The sequence below is a fragment of the Pezoporus wallicus genome, unplaced genomic scaffold, assembly GCF_028554395.1.
Source record: "Pezoporus wallicus isolate ANWC-B61680 ecotype Strahan unplaced genomic scaffold, APGP_CSIRO_Pwel_v1 scaffold_2584, whole genome shotgun sequence".
Lineage (NCBI taxonomy): Eukaryota > Metazoa > Chordata > Aves > Psittaciformes > Psittacidae > Pezoporus > Pezoporus wallicus.
The window spans coordinates 2,345,528-2,366,004 of record NW_026642851.1 but is presented as its reverse complement, the minus strand read 5'-3'; the positions used below and the strand labels follow the sequence as shown (position 1 = coordinate 2,366,004).

The 20,477-nt window shown below is 44.3% G+C and overlaps 2 protein-coding genes across 3 annotated transcripts in view; both read left to right on the top strand.

Moving 5' to 3' along the window:
- The first annotated feature begins 952 nt into the window (after window positions 1-952).
- On the top strand, window positions 953-4,919 carry LOC130611610 (guanine nucleotide-binding protein G(I)/G(S)/G(O) subunit gamma-11). Of its 2 annotated transcripts, none has more exons than XM_057432498.1 (3): window positions 953-1,075; window positions 1,601-1,704; window positions 4,773-4,919. In XM_057432498.1, exons 2-3 carry the CDS (start codon window positions 1,609-1,611, stop codon window positions 4,896-4,898), a joined length of 222 nt encoding a protein of 73 aa, XP_057288481.1. In that variant the 5' UTR covers window positions 953-1,075; window positions 1,601-1,608; the 3' UTR covers window positions 4,899-4,919. The 2 variants fall into 2 exon arrangements, with proteins under 2 accessions (XP_057288481.1, XP_057288480.1); XM_057432497.1 differs by lacking the exon at window positions 953-1,075 and adding an exon at window positions 1,227-1,465.
- Window positions 4,920-13,886: 8,967 nt separating this feature from the next.
- The window catches only part of LOC130611663 (probable acyl-CoA dehydrogenase 6), a 79,614-nt gene continuing 73,023 nt past the window's right edge, over window positions 13,887-20,477 (top strand). Inside the window, 2 exon segments of the mRNA XM_057432635.1 lie at window positions 13,887-13,979; window positions 18,846-18,966. Coding sequence (XP_057288618.1) covers window positions 13,887-13,979; window positions 18,846-18,966 — 214 coding nt within the window.

Below are 20,477 nucleotides of genomic sequence, written 5' to 3'. Positions count from 1 at the left end.
CTGCTCCCTATACCTGCCACCACCACTCCACACACTCTCTGTCTCCCTTCACCGCAACGTTTGTGCTCCCACCAACAGCCCTGGCTCCCTGGAGCCTCTGGCCCGCTGGCTCCTTCCACCCCTTTCATCTGGCACCAGGACCAGCAGCTGGTGGGGTTTGGGGTTGCAGCTGCCAGTCTAGATGATGGGGGTGTAGAAGCTGCATACCAACGACTGGGAGGGGAGAGAAAACAGCCAGAGGGAGGGGAAGAGGAACTGATTTTAGTTAGCTGTCTAAATAAAATAAATGCAAAGAGCACTATAGGAGAAGCACTGGAGAAGAAGGATGTAAATCTTGCATACTGCTGACAGCTGCTTACATCTGGTGAGTGGGGAGAGCAGAAAGGAATCTCTGTAAGATTAAAAGCCAGAGGTAGAAATAGGGAGGTGTGAGTGCCTATAGGAATCTTTGAAGTGCCAGATAACAGGACTCATGCAGGCCCATTTTAATGGCCTGAGCTTTGTTCAGTTTAAAAGGTTGTGAATTTTGCCTCCACTGGTACTGCAGGAGAGCAGCTGCTAGGATCAGAAGAAGCACAGGAGACCACCCTGTTTCAAAAAATCATAGTGCCCAATTTGGCATCTAGACCTCGATAGTGTATATATAACCACAGGAGAAGAATTTCCTAGCTCCTTCTTGTTCCTTTCTGAACCCATCACTTCTCTTGTGGGGAGTGCTTCATCCTCAACACCAGTCAGAATACCACGATTCCAGAGACACTTGTTGCAGGTCGGGCACAACAGCCCTCTCATGCAGAGCTGCAATTGTGTTTTGAAGACATAGTTACCAACAAAAGTTGCTGTCTGCCACTGAGGCTGGCCACTCGCCCAAGGCACTTGACCTGAGAGCAGTTCCTTCCCCTCTCTACCTTTTAATCCATTCCATGTATAGTTTTAATACACAAGTATGCAGGAACGTGCCCATAGAAACCACCTGCTGCTACGTTAGCTGCTGGGAAGAGGAGCACGGAGCCCAGGGATCCTGGTGTCAGAGGCAAATAAGAATCACCGCGAGGGCCAGGAGGAGCAGAAGGAGGTGGCAGGGGACCAAGACCTCACCCCTGGGCCAAACCACTAGTCCGACCTTTCTGCTTTTGCCCCACGGTGGTGGTGAAGCGAGAGGGGAGATGCCGGCACCGGAGGGTCGCTGCAGCTCCGCACTCCTGCCGCCGGCTGCCCCTCGGGGGGCCGGGCGGCGGGGCCGAGCGCCCTGCCTGGGGCAGCGCCGGAGCGGCCGGACCCTCCCTGTGCCGGCAGGGCCCATGTCAACGCCCCGGCGGCCCGACAGCAGGGCCGGGGCCGGCGGCGGGCTCTAATCCGGTTAGGGGGGATTAGTGTGGCTGTTTAAAGGCCGGGAAAGGGGCGCCAAGCGCGTCGGGGAGGAAGCGGCGACCGCGGAGCAGCGGTGCAGCCCGGACGGCACAGTGTGAGTGAGCCCGGGGGCGGGCCAGGGCGGCAGTCCCACCGTCCCGCCGTCCAGCGCCCGCCCGGGGGCTCCGGCCCCGGCGCCCTCGCTGCCCAGAGGTAACCCTGTGTCCTCCCTCCCTCTGCGCTTTGGCAGTGTAGACGATGCCAGCCATCAACATCGAGGATCTGAGCGAGAAAGACAAACTGAAAATGGAAGTGGAGCAGCTCCGGAAAGAAGTGAAGCTGGAGAGGCAGCCGGTGAGTGGCCGCAGAGAAAGGCTGCCCTGCTGCCGGGGTGGACGGCAGAGCCGAGGCCGAAGCGGGTTGAAGCCCGTTACTCCCCGGGGAAGCTACAGGGCCTTATACGAAGCCCGGGGCAGGAAGAAAGAGCACGTCGGGCAGGCGGCGTGGCCGGGTGCAGCGGCTCAAGCGCGGAGCCGGAGTGTCCCGTCCCGCCGCGGCGGTCCCGGAGGAGGCGAGGGCAAAGGGATTTGGGGAGCCGCTTCTCAGGACAGCCCTGGGACGGGCAGGCTTTGGATCGACACGTCCTGTCAGCCTCTTTGGGGCCAGGACCGGGGACGGTGCTGGCGACATACCACAGCTAGTGCCGTGTCGCAGCGCCAGTCCTTCATGGGGGTTGCCGTGGAGCGGGGGGAAAGGGGCGCGCCATCCCGGGGACAAGGCGCCCGAGGGGCCGACACGGGCCCGCCGGGTGCGGCTGCTCCCATTGCATTTGGCACCTTTGGCTTCCCCTCCCTTGTGAGTCCCAGGAGCCCAGTGCCAGCAAAAAGCAGCCTTCCCTGACGAGGGAGGAGCGCGTCAAGCTGTTTTCCTCCTCTGTAAAACGCATTGGGACTTGGCAGTGCCAGGTGAGGGGGTGCTGTGCGGCGGGAAGTCTTCCTACGGCACCGCTCCCTGTCCTGTTACTGGACCCGTGCCGTCCCATCCGGGACCGCATCGCGTCTCCGAGCTGTGGGGCTGCGGCAGCCCTCTCCCCTCTCAGGGCAGGCTGTGCGGTGCCCGGGCAGAAGGTAGGATCCAGGGAGTGCTGGTGCTGGGCCACCATCCATCCATCCATTCATTCATCCATACCACCTCATCTGATAGAAACACTGGTCTTTTGAGTCATTCACACTGATTGTTCCTTTCCGCAGGTGAAATGGTGTCCAGTGAAAATTTTGTATTTTTGCACATTTTCTATAGATGAAAGACATGCAGGACTGATCTTGCTCCATGATACAACTAATACTAATTTTCTTTAATATTCTTCTTATTATTTCTTTCTTTCTTTTTTTTTTTTTTTTTTTTAATTCTGCATGCCAATATGAGCAAACTACATCTGAACAAATGATTCTAGTTAGGACTAAAAATACATTTATATGAGGGAATCAGTGGCATTAGTCACTCTAATAAAATTGCATGTGTAGGTATTTAGCCCATAAAATAAGAAAGCCACATTCAGTTTTAGGTGTCAGTTATCAGTGACTGTGGGCGTTACAGTACAGTCTAAAGCTCCACCAGTACTGAGGGCTCCAGAACCAAGTACTGTAGATGTCTGTGTCATCCCTCAGAGAGCTCTCAAACAACTGAAATAAACTCTGTAGGATGTACAGATTTTTATTTTAATAATAATAATTTAAAATTATTGTCTTTGTTTTGTTTTTTAATAAACCAGAAGCCTGTTCACTTCAGGGAAATGGGTATTTTCACATCACCTGTAGTAAAGCACAGACAACATCTTCAATTTTAGTAGTGAGTTACAGAGGAAGTCTCTCTGTGAGAATGTAAGATGTGTGGTGGTTGCCGCAGTCCTGTGGTACCTGTATGGCTGATACAAGGACAGGGAAATGCAGAAGCCACACTTCTGTTGTCACCAGAAGTAAAAACATTTAGCGAAAGTTTTCTTCACCCTTTCTTATACATTTATAGCACTATGAGGAAATGTTCTTTGGAATAATTTTTCAAATTAATAAAAATGTCTGTGTATCTAAGCAGACATTTTTTTCTTATATGTGAAAATGATCCTGATAGTGCTGACTGAAGTAAAACAAACCCTGGTTCTGCATGTGCATTGGAGCACAACTTTACTATGGTATAAGGTGCCCCAGTTGGAATGAACAGGATTTGTAAGGTACACAAGAGCAAGGCACAAGTAACGGGATTTGTATGCCCAAATTCTTTGCTGTAAGGCAGCTAGAGGTAGTTAGACCTTATTTTATACATCACTTAATTGGAAACTAACTCTGAATTCTTTCTGGTGGCTTAAAGCTTAATTTTGCACAGGCCACACTGTTGGTCTGTGGTACAAGGTAAATTCATGGGTTCTCTTGTTACGACTTTACCTATGGAGTAAAATATAACTAACAAAGAAGGCCTTAAATTAGAAATACTAGTCATCTGGTGGTCTGGCCAGCAGCTGGTTCCTGCTGCTGACTCTGCACAACTGTGCCTCTGCAGGGATCACAAGTGGGAAGGGAGGAGGTGGGGACAGAGCCAGGAGCCCGTCCTCAGACATGTCACGCATTCGAGCACCTAAAGGCAGTTTCTGCTGACAGAGAAGGGAAACTGAGAGGTATGTGTGCACAAGGATCCTCTGGAGCTGGTGGGATTTGCTTGTGTGCCCTCAGGCTCCACTGGCACTGTTACTATGTGTACTGCATGTGCTTCCTCCTGTCTCAGTGAACGAAACTAAAGCCATTTCTTCTTCCCAGGCGGTTCTCTGTGGGCTTACCTACACCAGTGCTAGTCTTCCGTGAATGTCAAAGCAGAGTGTCATGCATGTTATGCTCTCTCATAACACAACAGGCTGTTTTATTAACCGTTGGTCAAAATAACCCCAGGTAACCTGTAAGTAAATTGTCTTTCCCAGCTAGGTCTTTACTCCCATTCATGACCTACAGCAGCTATTATAGAACCACAAGGTGAGAATTTGTATTACCACTGAAAAAAGTAATTATTGAATGCTTTGTCTGGGAAAGACACTTGAAATCATCAAGACTTGGAAACTGAATTGAAAGTTATAGATCCCGAACCCATTGACCGTAAGTCACGCTGATGCCAACGGAGGGTGTGATCTACATCTTAAAAACCTGTATTACTTTATTAAAAAAAAAAAAAAAACCCAACAGTTTAACTATGCAACAAGTGCTGTTCTGAGTGGTATACGCATTCGCAGTGGTACTCACATGTTCTGTGAACACTGGGCTGTGAAAAAGTGGAAAGAAGCTGAGTCTGCACATGCTAAGTGCTGGCTTTGTGCTCAGACCTTGTGTATCTGTTTGGGATGTGCACCGTAACGCAGCTGCTTCTCTGTTTTTTCTCTCGAGGTGTCCAAGTGCTCCGAAGAGATCAAGAACTACATAGAGGAGCGCTCGGGCGAGGACCCGCTCGTAAAGGGGGTTCCCGAGGACAAGAATCCCTTCAAGGAGAAGGGAGGTTGTGTCATCGCTTAGGAAACCCAGCCCGGCGCTTGTCACTTGTACCCGTAGGGAGTCATTAGCGTGTCCCCACTGCCGCCGGTCCGTGTTGAACGGGCACAGAAGCGGATTTCTAATTTTTTTTTAAATTCTTTTCTCTTTTCCTCACAAAAATAAAGAACCCGTTCCCCCGAAAGCAGCCGAGCCCCGCGTCGCTCGCTTGGCAGGGCCGGCTGCCTCCGACCCCAGCCTGGCCGCTGCTCTTCGCCCGGCGGGGCCGGCTCCTCTGGTTCGCGGCGCCACTTTCGCCACCCATTTATCGGTCGCTTCATGGCTGTTCGTTGTCATTAAAGAAAACCTGTCGGTAACCCGAGAGCGTGCCGTGGCTTGCAGGGGGAGAGAGGAGCTGGAGGCGGGAAGGGACAGGGCGGTGCAGGGCCGCCGTTAAAGCTCGCCGGACCGGGCAGCGGCCCTCTCCCCGCGGAGCGGAGGGGACTTCGCGGGCGCTGGCGACCACGGCGCTGCACGGCAGCGGGCGACGGAGGCACTTGACCTCGGGGCTGCGCGGCGGCAGCTCGGGGCGGCGGGACGTGGGGTGCGGCAGTGACAGGCCGCAGCACCACAGCTTGCGGGCGGACCTTAGGAAGGTACCGGAGCGGGGGGAGGCGGCGGACAGGCCCGGGAGTGCCTCTGGACACCCAGCGAGCAGCCCAGCGCGGCTCGGGATGTGTTCAAAGAAGTAAAACTTCCCCCTGCCAGTGTCGTAAACAAGCCATGTGCTCCCCCCGTGTGACACTGCGGTAGCGGACAACTTCCCCGCTGCGTGCTGCCACGGGTGGTCCTCGTCCCGCGGGTGGGGGCACCGTCTGCTGTCCTTGCCAACTGCAAGGCGAAGGGCTGTTTGTGGCTGCAGAGCACGCGAAAAGGCAGAACAGGGGCAATTTGTCACTGCGCCCTTGCCGGAAGGGGTGTAACGGCAGGTTCCAGTAAAACCGAGCCATAAATCAAGAGGAACGGAGGCACTTTGGTAAGGCACCATGTGCACTGAATGCCAAGTGATGACCTGCAAGGAACGGTGGTGATGGTGAGCTCTGTATGCTTCCAGCAGTGAGGTCAGTGTCACCTGTAGAAGTCTGTAGTATAATTAAGCACACCTGTCAGCTGGAGAACGGATTGGGAGGTAGAAAGCGCTGGTGTGGCCCATGCTGTGGGGCTGTGTCTGCCTTTAAACTATGAGCTGATGAGAAGCGCTGGAGTTTAGTATTTACTACAAGGAGTAAAAAGTTAATGGCAGCAGTTCGAACATTGCTTCCCATTGGAGCAAGCAGGATGTGACTTCAGAGATAGGTGTTATTACATAATGGCCCTGATTTACTGATGGGTAAGTTTGTAAGTTCTAGTTGGTGGTGCAGGGCTCTCCTGTAGCCTTTTAAAACCAATATGCACTGAGTTGCCAGGTGTCCTATGTGACTGTTCCTGAGTTATGTGAATGTTGGTGTTTTTTTTCCCCTAGAAATTAACTTTCATACATTCCAGTGTTGAAACAAGACAGCACAAAGGCCATTTATTAATCAAGTTTTCTATCCCTAAAATAAAACATGTTATCATTGAGCTTTAGCAGTTCTAGGCTCATCTTCTGTGTTATAAAGAAGAAACCTGAGCACCAAGGAAAAAGATGTATGACCAGTGTGTTTCCTAAAAATTCAGTTTCATTAGTTTAATTTCTTGTGCCCTTCTGCAAAGCAGAAATAAGCTGCCAGAGAAAGAATCAGTAGGACGAGTCTGAAAGGAATCCTCTCTCTCACCTGGATTAATAATGCAGAATTTTGTGGTTAATACCACACTGTCAAATTTGTGCTGATCTCATCTGGAGTAAGCCTTTACTTCATATGTCCGTGGAGTCATCTGCCTGATGAACTTGTTCCTGGGCACACTGTTCCCTGTTACCTGCCCAAGCACTGCAGCTGCATTAGTGAATAATCAATGGCCTTCTGAAATGCAGAGGATAAGGGTAGACTTTATGAAGGCAGTAACCCAGATCTGGAAGATTTTAAAGTCCTGCTTTGTCATAGATAGGTTAAGGCAGGTGTTGTTTTGTATCTCAGGTGTTTGCAACTGTGTGTTTACTGAGGGATCAGATGTAAAAGGGTGGGGGGAAGGGTCTGTATTAGTATCTGCTGGTGTGCTGTGTGACACAATGCTTTTCTTTACAAATACAAATATTTCTCCCCTTGTTTTTATTCCCCCTGTGCCCCTTAAAGTGTAGCTAACAGTATGCCCTACCTTTCTGGGTTTAATGCAGATAATTGCACTGTGGGCTAAAAAGGAATATGATGCTACATTTACCACGCAAATTCCTGTGATGAATTTATTGTAGAAGGTATTACAGCAAGCAACATAAGCCCAGTTTTATTCTTGTCCTTTATTTTGCAAAATGCTTGTCTATCACTTATTTTACATTTTATCTGATCATATAGGAAAAAAAATAGCCCGCCAGTTTATGGCAAATCCAGTCTGATGTTGCTCACCCCAAAGGTTCTAGCAATCAATTTTTGCTTAAGTTAAGCCTGTCCACAGCGTCTTTAGGGTAAACTGAAAAGTCTTCAGGAGGGAATGACCACTCCAGATCTGTAACACATTTTAAGTGTACCTGTTATGTAATCTGGGACATTCTTTCCACTAGCTAAATTCAGATGCAGCTACCAAAGTAATCGGAGAAATGAGCAGGGCAATTTCATGAGTAAGAACTGTTATTTGCCTCCATTGGTTGTATTTTTTAGTCTATTAAATTAATGTATTTTAAATGTTCCGTAATTTTCCAATTGTTCTGAGCAGGATGAGGAAGAGACTCTTATAATTCCAGGGGGCTGTTTTTAGCAAGGTTATTGAAATAACCCTGTGAGTGATTTCCTTTACAACTTTATAGGTCACCACCCTTCCTCTTGGAAATTGAAAATGTAACTTTTCCTTAACTTGTTGAACAATGCTTGCAGTGCACTGGTATCCTACAGCTTGCTGGAGTATTTAGATTACAGTATAACTGGCTTGAAAGAAAAAGATTTAACCTGCTTTGTTTGTGTATGCATAATAGTATGCATATACATATGGAATATATACATGCTGTCCATTTTTTGTTTCCTCTGGCATTAGTAGCAAGAGGCTTTGGGAAATAGGTTTGAGAAGGATTGACATATATTTTGCTGGAGTTGCATGTAATATAAATGAGATTTAATTTCATACCTAGTAATGACTTGGTGTAGTTACATTGTATTACAAGTCTGCAGGATGAGGGGATTTTCCCCTGACAGTGAGATTCTCCCAAAGGACACCGCTGCCTAATTTGCCACTCTTAGCTTGTATGTCACGAGTTTCTGTTCACTAATGCATGTATTTTTGCAAGATTTAAAGCCCCTTCATATGACAGCATGCAGGATCTGAACTGAATATTGACATTCATTGTAACTTTCCAGTAAAATTACTGTAAATTCTCTGTCAAAAGAATACGGCTCTTTTTGACATTCTGCAAAACACTGAAGGGTGACCATCACAGCCACTGGAGCACCTTGGATTGAGTTGGTTTATTGTGTTTCTAGCAAATCATAAAAACCAGTCACTGAACAGCAAAGTGGTAGGTTGATGGTGTTACGAATAAATCAGGTAGAAGTTGGTCTCTCAGTAAATTAGGAGAGAAAAGACACAGCTGAATCTGCAAAATACATGACTTGCATCTGTAATTTTAAACCCTTATTTATTAGACGCGCCAGGTAAAAGTTGCAGGAAGGTGGCAGTTAATTGTGACTTTAGTAAGGCTCACAGATTTTGCACTGAGTGCCCTTCTGAGGGAAGCAAAATGTATTTGCAGATTATGAGGAATTTGCAATAGCCTTTGTGTCTGACTGAAATACAATATAAACATTTGGGGACTAGTTTCCTTGCTGGTATAGATACACATCAATATCCCTGCCAAGAATTTTTGGTGATAATTTAACAGAGAGAAAATTTTCATAATAGAATTTTGTTGTTATTGGAAGGCGCAGCTGGGATATACCACAGCAATAAGTGGAACCATCTCATACATGCACTAGTTCCCTACCAAGAGCTTCTTTTAAATCAGTTCAGGAGAGTAGAAGAGGAAAAAAAAAAGAGCTTCAGTAGTCAAGCAAGCTCTATAAAAAGCTTTTTCTGATAATCAGATTAATATCACTTAATGTACAAATGTTTCATTGTGTAACAAAAATGCAGTAAAGGCAATTATATAAGCAATGCTCTTATTTGTTACTCAGTGTCAGAGTAGTGCATACTACTAGATTGCAGTTGCTGTGTCCAGACATTGGATTTTTTTCCTGTTCTATATTCATGTTAGAACACATTTCCGCTGCATCTAGCTAAACTTTTCAGTGAGCATCATTTAGTAGAACTGGGCCTAAGGGGTATTTCTGTGGCTTGGGTCTAGCTATTATATTGCTTTATCATTGTCACATCTGATTGGATTAGGCAATGGTTGCACACTTCTTATAGCCAACTAAAATTGTGTTTTAATAAGCAGTTTATGACTGAGTAAAAAACTGGGGTTTATATAGGTTTTGCCATGACTGATCAGAAAATGTAACTTTGCTTTTTTATGTCACATTTGCTTGAAATGCACAATTAACTCTCTTCCCCTTCCTGTGTGCCCCTACTAATGAATGTGACATCTCAGCCAGGCGTCAGGGTGTTCTGAAAGCTCAGCTGTATTTCAGCTTGCCTTGCTCTGGACTTTAAATTTCTGGGAGTTGGGATTTTTTTGCTGTTGCTTTTTCCTCTCTGTTTGGGCTCAGGAGAAGAGTAAAGCCTACATCCAGCTGCAGTCCTTGAAGATGAAATTTGATAGGTGAATCCTGATAGGTTATACAAGGAGACTTCCAGGATGCTTCGTATGCTGCTTAAAATTATTTGCTGTTACGTGGCCAGACTTGTGCATTTAGACAGTGGTTGTTACATTTTCAATGTCCTTTAACAGCCAGAGATCCCTGGTCACTAGCCCTTGGTGGTACCGACTGATGTGTGTACCTTAAGATAGGTTTCAATGACAAGTCTTTAACTTCTCATTGAAAACTTAGAGCATTAGTTTGTCTATAGGAGTTAGCCAGGACAAGCTTAGTAATGCTAAGTAATTCCAGAAATGCCATTATATCTGCAATCTGTTGTTTTATATATGGCAGCCTTCAAAGTATACCATGAAAACTTAAGATAGAGGAAAATGGTATGGGTGGCACACTGCACTTCTGAAAGTGCCATAAGTGTCTGAAATGGTGAGATGCAGAGATCCTAAGGAGAAGGGAGTAGTGTGAAAGCCAAACTGTTGCATGTGAAGCTGTACTTTGGTGGTGGATGTCTGTTTCCTGCCCATGCCATGTCCCAGGCCACTTGGGGAGAATGTCCTCTTTGAAAGCTAAAAGGACAGAAAGGCTGGAGTATGGTGTATGCTCTGATGTATGCTCTGATGTACTCCTGGTCATGCCTGCTGGGGTGTGGTCTCTGGCAGGGCTGCAGAACTGGCAAGATTTTGTCTGTCCTGCGGAGCCTTGTTTCTCCTCTGTCAGCACTGCCCAATTGTGCTGTGGGCAAGAGGCTGGGTTGGAGATGCTCTGCAGTGTTTGAGAGCAAAGCTGCTCTTCAGGCACATTTTGGAGGGTTTCTCGGGAATAAGTCCTCTCAGACCTGTTGGCACAAGCATTGATATTACAAGTGTGCAGTGGAATAAGCACAGTATGTTGTGATTGCATTTTTGAAGGCAGAATAGGAAATGAGTCATCATGGATTTCCACTCTAGCAACAGCTTCAATTTCAACTTTCAATTTGTCATTCTTTGTCTTCCTTCTACTCTTCTTTGCACTTTTCCTAATTATCAGCTGAGGGCAAAAAGTATCTCATTACTCAGGGAAAGGTTAGGCTAGGTTCAGTGCTTAGGTTCTGGACTAGACCTTTTATTTTGTTAGCATGATGATGATGTGTGTCCTCTGCTCCAGCAGTGGGACTTCCAGATGTGTCAGCAGGGTGGGGGGCTTCCAGATGTGCACAGGGTGGGGAGGCAGCACATACTTCTGCATTCCCTGGTGGTCTTGTAGGTTTTTAAGTTTTTGGCAAGCTTTGGCAAAAAATTTGTGGTTGATTTGGGGTTTGAGGTTTTGTTGGGTTTTTTTGTTTGTTTGTTTCCTGGAGTAAAAACTGTAGCCAGATGTATGGGACAAAGCAATCTGCAGTGTTCATATTTCTGAATCAGTTATCAGCTTTGCTTTATGTATTAGATATGCTGTGAGGACCTGTGTTGCAGTGAAAGGGAAGAAGCACAATGATTTAAGCAGAATCATGTCTAGTTACTTCCAAATGAACAGACCAGGCAAAATGGCAGAACACTCATAAAGTACATGCCTTTTCTTTTTCCCCCCTGAAAAATCAGATTTTATAAAAATAAATGAGGACAGGTATTTTTTATTAGATAAAAGATGCTGCCAACTCTTATGTTAGAGGTTTTCCCTCTGCTATTTTTTTTCCCCTTTGAGAAAGAGAAAATTTAATTCAGTAACAGTTTGTTCCTGTATTTGCTGAACTCTGCGGTCTTTGGTATCCAGCGCTGTAGCAGATTGCACAATTCCTTTGTTGCCTGTGGCATGGCTTAATTGAAGGTACAAAAAGGAATTGTAGTGCTCTAATTAATGAATTTTAAATACGTCTTCCCATTTCAGCCATATGTTTTCCAGCACATAGGAAATTTTTCTGGTTTTCTTTTATATAAGCACACTGAATATTGTTTTTAAATCCACTGGAAGCTTCTCTGGAGGCTCAGTTCTGGCCACAGCTATGTGCAAATGGCAGTGGAGAAACCCAGACATGAGCCAACATGTTATCTGCCCCTTTGAACTGTCTTTGTAGTGCAAAGCTGGGATTACCTTTTTTGCCCTAATTCTTAATGTCTCAAGTTTACACACTGCCCACTGGGAAAAGGGGAAAGTTAAACCAATATGAAATCTGTGTGTATTTATATCTAAGTGCGCACACATGCACAGAGAATTTCAGGGGTTATATGTAACGTAGCTGACATAGTTGATGTGTCTCCTTTATTCTGTCAAGTGCTTAGTACACGTAGAAGCAAAATAAAAGATCAGCAGTGGTGTATTCCATCGAAAAAGAAGCTGGTGAGCATTAAGTGCCTGCTACAGAGCCCATGCTCAGCCAGGTACTTCAGTGTGGTCCTAACCTTATCTTTGTGTAATCCCACCAAGGCAGGGAGACTAGCAATGTGTTTAAATAGAGTAGGTGGAATAATTATTTTGCTTTTCAACATCTGTTTAAGGTTTTCAGGTATGGAATTAAAAAACAGAGAAAATATAGTTGTATTTGATTTAGCTTTCCTTATTTCTTTTTAATTAAACTTTCTGATGGCTTGAGGTGACCTTTCCATTCAGCAGGTTTGTTTTGTTTTGTTTTGTTTTTTCCACTGAGTGGGTCACATCTTGCCCTGCAGGTGCTGCATGGAGTGGTTGGGTTCTGCATGCAAAATGCATGAAAAGCTGGGGAAACCAAAAAGCTTAAAAACCTTAAGTCCAAATTACTTCATTTTTGTTCTTTATTTTAATTAAATGGATATTTTGCCTTTAGGACTTTTTTTTCCCTGCTGGGTGTTTTTCACAGCATCATGAAATGAATATCTACACTTCACCTGAACTTCTTCAGTTCAACCCTGTATCACTGTGGAAAACATTTTCTTGGCTTGTTCTGAGCAGTAGTCTGGTGACTGCTCAGAGTACAGAGGTTTCCTTATCATCATTGAGGCCCAGTCCTGAATCCTGTACTCAAATAGGGTAAATACCTAAGTCATAACCAGAAGAAAGTGCACTAAATAACAATGTACGATCAGGCCAGGTTAGCACTACAGGGAACACTTCCAGCCTGCTGTGTGGTTAAATCGTCTTTGTATGATGGGGATATTTTTAACCTGTTGTGGTCCTCCAGGTTACATACTGCCTCTGATTCTGCATATGACACCATTGGAGACTGTATGAATGCCTCTTCAGCTGATTGCTGCTGGTCCAGGCTTGCCACCACCAGGCTGGGTGATATAGGCACTCAGGAAGTTCCTGGCTCAGCTACGGCCTCTTAGCATATGTCATGGGGACTGGAAGCACAGGAGCAGCTGCTGTCCTGCCAGTGCTGGAGGGACCTCATGACTATGGGAGGAACAATAGGACCCTGCTTTGCCCACCATGTACCAGTAGGTACTCTCATCAGTGAGATGCCATGGCAGAAGCATCACTCTCCACAGTCTCTCTAGCAGGCATCAGCTACGAGGAGCTGAGCTTCTTTCACTTACCTGGATTTGTCCTTGTTCTGTCCTCAGTATGTTTCCCCAACCCAGTCTCCTTCTCTGCACCCTTTCCCTAACTTTGTAAAGACTATTACTGGGAATGGATTGGCTGCCAAAGTTTGGTTAGGGCTTTGGAGGTGTTGTGAGGGAGTTGAGGAGGACAGTGGCCTATAAGCTCAGAAGCCAGAAGAAGAAGGGAATATATTAGAAGAGTCATTCTGGTGTGCTTGGGATAGAATCACAGAATGCTTAGGGTTGGAAAGGATCTTAAGATCATCCACCCTCTCTACTGTGGGCAGGGACACCTCACACTAAACCATGTCACTCAAGGCTCTGTCCAACCTGGTCTTGAACACTGCCAGGGATGGAGCATTCACAACATCCTTGGGCAACCCATTCCAGTGCCTTGCCACCCTAACAGTAAAGAACTTATTCCTTATGTCTAACCTGAACTTCCCCTGTTTAAGTTTAAACCCATTATCCCTTGTCCTGTCACTACAGTCCCTAATGAAGAATCCCTCCCCAGCATCCTTAAAGACCCCCTTCAGATGCTGGAAGGCTGCTATGAGGTCTCCACGCAGCCTTCTGGTCTGCAGGCCGAACAGCCCCAACTTTCTCAGCCTGTCTTTCTACAGAAGGTGCTCCAGCCCCTGATCATCCTTGTGGCCCTCCTCAGGACAATGGGATGCATGTCTCAGGGGGACCCAGACAGAGACCAACAAGTGGGAAATGAACAGCTGCTGTTTGGATGCATGAGGCTCTCTGAGGAGCAGGTGAGAGGACCCTCACAGGCTGTGGTGTGGTGGCTAGCAAGGAGCTCACTGGTGGGGTCCTGTCTGCCTTGCAGCCATGATGTGGTTTTGGTGGCTAGATTTGGTAGCACCCGATGGATTGCCCATAGGTTTAACCACCTCAGCTTTGCCTTATATCTTGCTGCAGCACTGCCTCATTCTCAGCACTGGTGTTCCTACAATGCTGAGTTGTCTTGTGGTGTAGTTGTTTCTGCTGATGGTTGTGAAAAAAAAAGACACCTGAAAGGAGAAATGTTTTGCAGGCTGTTAATTATTTTCTTTAGTTATTACTGGTGTTGAAGATGGGGCTCTCTGGTCTGTTACCTCCTTCTTTTCAAGTCAGTGTGTTGCTAATGCCTAGATATAGCCACTGAAGAACTGTCATTAGTGGTTTGTTACTTATTTATTTGCTTTTTTTAATATAAGATCCCATTAATTGTGTCATCTTTTATTATATTAATAGAGCTAAGTTTAATTCCTGTAACTTGATTTAAAGGAAAAAAATCTTCCTTGTAAAAATATGGTACAGTTATGTGGCACCAGTAAATCCATTTAATCTTTTTAATACAAAATACCATTTTCTCAGACATTCTCTTCTGCTTTTCTAGTAAGTCTAATCTCAGGTATAAGTTGCAGAAAATTTTAGTCAAAATTTCTATTACTTTGTAAGAATTCAGTTTACTGTTTTCAAGACTCATCGTCTTGCTAATTGTGTGCTGAAATATACTACTACTATACAGTATTATAAAGGATAGATATAAGAGGTACAGTGTGTAGAAGTAGTATGGCCTTTAATTTCTGATTGGAGGTAAACCTGCTAGTGAATAATGGAAAGAAATCTCTAATTGCTGTAAAAGACATCTGTATGTGCTCTCATAGCCAAAACAATTCAATTAGTTTCTACTGTTGTAGAAATAGTGTGTTTATTTTAGAATATGGTGAGAATTAAGTGGCAATCCTTAATGTTTCTGGGTAGGTGCTGATATAATATCAGCACAAAATATTGATCATCATGTCAAGAGAAATCCCTAGATGCTTATCTTTTAAGTATTGTATTAACTTCCAGTGGAAAATAATAAAAGTGTGCAACTATCTGGCAGTGTTTTTGGCAGGTATTTTCATTGCTTTGCTTTAGAGAGACATTAAAATAATCTATAACAAAAAAAAAAAAGATAATTAAAATCTGAATTTCTCTATCCCCTCCCCAGCCCTGCCACTGCATTTCCCTGCTCCTGGGCAGGAAGCTACAGGTGCTGTTTTCACAGAACTTGATGTCAAGACTGTTTTAAATGAAAGCACATTTATTTTTCTTACCGTTATTCAACACGCAGTAAGTTTGTTGGCTCGATCAGTTTCCGACTGGGCGAATATCCACAGTGTTTTTTGAAATAATTCACGGCTGACATCAGCCCTGAAGCCGTTCTTTCAGAGGCTCCCCAGAGAGCAGCCCGAGCTCTTGCTGGGATGCAGGGATGCAGGCTAAACCAAGGCTGTCTCCAGAGCTCAGTCCTCTCGTTTTGCATCATGGTTCATATGAAGCAGCCTGAAAAAAACCCCACCAGTCCCATAATGAGGCTTACTGTGTCCTCACTATCAGGAAAATAATAGTGTCTGTACTGGCAGAGTGTGCAGTACAGACATTCTGTTTACTGGTTTTATCAGCAAGTGGAGAATATATATGGCTCCTGAATTAAGTTTACATCCCAAATGCACTGACATTTGGCCAGCTAGATCTGGTGAAAAGATTTCATTTGTGTCTGGGAATATCTGTCAGATAGCATCTCTAGTATGCAGTGTTAAAATATTTCTAGTGAGGGGAGCTTTAGGTGTTGTTATAGTTGGTATCCTAGTGATACAAGTATAGATGCCATCACCCATGATTTCCAGATTTCTTATGATAAAGCATATAAAAATAAGCAGGCCAGCTGCTCATGTACTGCCAAAAGCTCACTTCTGTGTATTTGCCAAATACTGCATGTATACCTTATGATTTAGGTTAAGGTGCCTGCATAATTTGTGCCTGCAGCTGTTAGTGTTGGCTTCTAAAAGCTGTGAGCATTCAAAAAAAATACATAAATCCAAAGTTAATTAGTCAAGATCTAAAGTAATTCAGGTATGAAATATTTGTCTGGGGGCATGGATGTGAGGAAGTCACCAAAGCCAAGGGGAGGGGCAAATCAGATGGTTAGGTGTGAAGCATTATTTGACCTGTATTGAAATAAACCTGTCTTTAGCAGTGTTTTAAGCACGCTGTATGATTGCTTGTGTTCCTTCAGTCATTGCTGTTTGAAACTTTGAAGCCCTCTCTCTCTCTCAGTTTGCTTGTATATGAAGGGATGATAATACCCAATAGTCACTACTGAAGCATCAGCCAGTTGACCAGTGCTGCAGTTCTCCAGCAATGTGGCTTACATTTGTATGTGGTAGTACAAGGGGAGGTGTTCCCCCAACTAAATAGCATGTGTGATTTTTTTGCAAACCGTTTGGGTCTAAAGTATAAAAGTTTTTGACAAGACCTGTTTGATTTCTTTGCAAAAATGCAGTTTGAAGTTGATGGTCCAATGACTAAGAAAAAAACTGTGGATACCGGTATCCAGGCTGTGACAGTAATTTCTTTCTTTAGCTTAGAGGTATGCACTGTTTGTGGTGTGTCCAGTGAGGTTGTCTTTGGGATGTTTTTTTTTGCTGCTGTCATGCAAGGGAGAGCTTGTTTTACTCGACATGGTAAACTTCAACTGGTAATAATTAAACTTCAGCTCTGTTAATTAGAATTTTACTGAGAGGCACAGGAGCAAGTAGGTTATAATCTGCAGAAATCATGTAAAATAACTTCTCTCACACCTCAGCAATTCCTCTGGCTCTGTTTAACTTCAAAGGTAGCCTTGTATGTAGGCTGTGAAACATTTGGCCCAGTACCAGCCATAACAAGCACAAAACTCTGTTAGTACATCCACTTCATGCTTTTGCCAAGATCCATCAAAACACTGAAATAACTTTGTGCACGTACTTCATAACCTCTTCCAGGCATTTCCCTGGATGTTATGAGATGAGAATTGCCAGATGTTATTACAAAACAATTAAAAAAGTATTTCACCACCTGTAACTCAACATTGAGGGTCAGTGTCCCAGAATCTGAGCATCTAAGATATGGCAATATAGAAGTTAAGCTTGTAGATAGTGTCCTGGTGAGTATTTTGTTACTATTGATCATGAGGCCTTCATTATTCAGTATAAGAGAGGGAGAGGATAATTACTGAATGAATTGAATGTTCTCTATATCAATTTCTCAGAATTTGGTAAGAGAAGTGAAAAAGTGTTTGGTTTTTTTTTTCTGTTACCAGCAGTGAAGTACCCTTATTTCTGTGGCTGACTGGGAAGCAGAAAGCAGCCATATATGGGATGAAATTCTGCAAAGAATGTGCAATAAATAGATAGTTCAGAAGAAGGCTCTGCAGGGTCTCATGAGCACAGCAGTCTGGGAGGGAGAAGAGTCTTTCCAGCTCAAGAAATAGTGCCACAGAACTTGTTTACTTAGTGTGGAGAGAAGACTAAGAGAAATAAGTTCTTAAAATAGTAAATTCTCCCTTTGTGAAACAGTTTAGCAGTAAAACTGTGGTCACAAAGGCATTACCTTTCTATTGGGAACTGGTGTTTGTTTTGGTAAAGTTTGGTTTAGGGGCAGGATGGTGGTTTTTTGTTACACATTTGGACCCCCTTGTGCCTGCTATTCTGGGTGTGGGGTGCACTTGATGGCATGTCAAAAGCAGCCTGTGCCAGCTTCCGGTTTGGCTTGCAGCAGCAGGCAGAGGTGGGCACTACACAACTGATGGCTTTTGAGAGCTGTTGAGATAATGTCTGTCTTATGCCAGGTTGGTAGGCAGCAAGAGCAAGGTGACAGAAGAACAAACGCCCCATGCACCCAGTGGCATGGGGCTGCTTGACACAGAGCCAGTGATGTTTGGGAGTTACTGCCAGGCCCAGAGGTCAGCTGCAAAACTGCAGCTTGCCCATTTTGCTCTCATTCTGTGCCCATGGAAATCTGGAACTGTGTGTGGGCTGACATGTCCAACCTTTGAGCTCTGAAATCTGAAAATGTTATTGAACATAGTGGCTGTGCTCCAGATGTGTTTTGCTTACAACAGCTGGAAGGAAAGACAGCTGCCTGAATAGAACAAGGGCACTAGTCAGGCAGCTTAGGACCCTGACTTTTGGAATGTGAGCATCAATAGCCCAGTTGAGAGTTGCCCAGGAAAATGCTACAAAATCTGGAAGGAGACCAGATTTTTCCAGTACATGTTTTGTCAGATTCTAGGGAAATCTAAATTCAGACTGGACGTAAGTACCCTGAACAACACTGATGTCCTTAAGAGTGTTTCAGGCAAAGGGAGAGGAAATGAGTTCTCTCCCACTCGCCTGTCTTGCGTACCGTGTGGTCATTGTGAACGGATCATCATTATTTTTTTTGGCGGGGTCCCTCTGAGGATAATCCTGGCTTCCTCTCCTGTCACTTTCTAGAAACTGTACCCAAAAAAGCTACCAAATAGTGAGGGGGAGCTGCCATTTTCATAGGTCTTGGAGAGGTCTAAACCAGCCCTGATGACCTCCTGTTATAGTAGCTGTTACTGCTAAAAGAGATATTTAAATTTGCCTCATTACGCCCATTGTAGTTGTGGGTGGGCACAGGAAAAGGACATCCAATGGGAAGTAAGAAAATTAATGTGCTTTCAAAATCTTCTCTGTAGTTGTTTTTTTTCTTTTTAAATTAAAGTTTTTAGACAAAAATTGTCAAAGTTGTTTATGTAGGAATGTCTGTGTTAATAACTTCTAAAATCCATTTTTCAAATCTAGATCATCAACAAGGAGATTAATCCCTTTGTGAACAACTGGGAGGAAGAAGGACATTTCCCAGCACAGCAAGTATTTAAAACCCTGGGACAGGCTGAATTCTTTGGTGTGGATAAGACAACAGGTAAGAGAATATGTAACTCCTGAGTATTGATATTGACCGTGATAGACTCCTTACATTATCTCAAATCACTTTTGCCCCTGATCAAAACATGGTTTGGAATTCAATGCAAAGTTTTCTTTTATTCCTCAGTCACAGGTGTACTGGTTACCAGCTGCACAAATGCAGAAAATAAAGTTGCTGAGTGCTCAAATCAATACTCTCCTAAATATAAGCATTAAAAACCTGTGTGCCTGTTAATTTAAAGTCAGCAAAGTGAATGTCACTTCAATTTTCAGCGTAGCATCTGTATAATGACTTTTCTTCTGCATCCATACACATATGGCATAATCTCAATCTTCATTAAAGAACCCCCAGTTTGAAGGCATTGAAAGTGCTGTAAGATTTGGCCTGTTATACTTCCTTATCTTGTAACCTCTGCATCATTGTCATGTATTGTGTCACCATTCAGAGGATGAGGCTTGTGTAGGTTTTAGGCCATTATATCCTAGACTGTCTTTAAAATACACTATTCTAGCCCACACAAGCAATAAAGAACAAAAAGCTGATGATACAACCAGCAAATTCAGAGAAAGTCTCATGTATACATACATACATTGGTGACAAATGTCAAGAAGCCCAGAGGAATAGGAGGTGTTTCTGCTCTTCAGCTGAAGTATTTATTTCCATAGGTTTGGGGTTTTTGTTTGTTTGGTTTATTTTATTTGTTTGTATGTAATGTAATATATATATTTTCAAATGCTACTGTTACATGTTCCTGATGGAATTCACTGGGTTCTCTCTCCATCCCCCCCCCGCCCCCCCCACTCCCCCAACACTTTTTTTAGTCTAAAAAGTCTAAAATCAAGTTTGCATAGGCAAACCTTTAGCAACTGTGGTGAATTCAGAGCATTCCCAAGTGACAATATTTGAAATGAACTGCAGATAATTGCCTATATGGAGCAGCTCACACAACCACACCACGTTGTTATGTTGCCAAGGGACAGGGTTTGAACTGTGGAACAAATTGCGTATTTTTACCACTTACTTTCAGAGGAAATGTTTCCTATTGAAACGAACTTTTGTATTCTTGTACATTCCAGCTTGGAAGGTTTTTTCCTATAGCTGTTCAGTTGTTGGAGCTCACAGAACTGTTTAGCTTTGATTCTCTGACAAAATCCAATTAAGTCTGAGCTGGTATTTCTTAACAAAAATGCTGACAGTTTGAGATTATACTTAAGATCTATTTAAAGGACAAATAGGATTAGTGGAGGGGGGAAGAAAGCCACCTCTACCTCTGCTATAATTGTTTGATAGGCAGATTTGAAAGTGTCTCAGTGGGGTCTGCTTCACTCTGCTGATATTTGTTTTGGTTATAATAATGGTGTGTCGCATTGCTGCCATATTACAGCCCTGTCTTCTTGGTATATTCTTCTCAGGACATGCAGAGGCCTTGCCTGGGGTAAGGTACCTCAGTGCTGATTATGCTGTGCATAAAGTGTTGTGGAGATGGGAACTTTGTATAGTGCTTACAA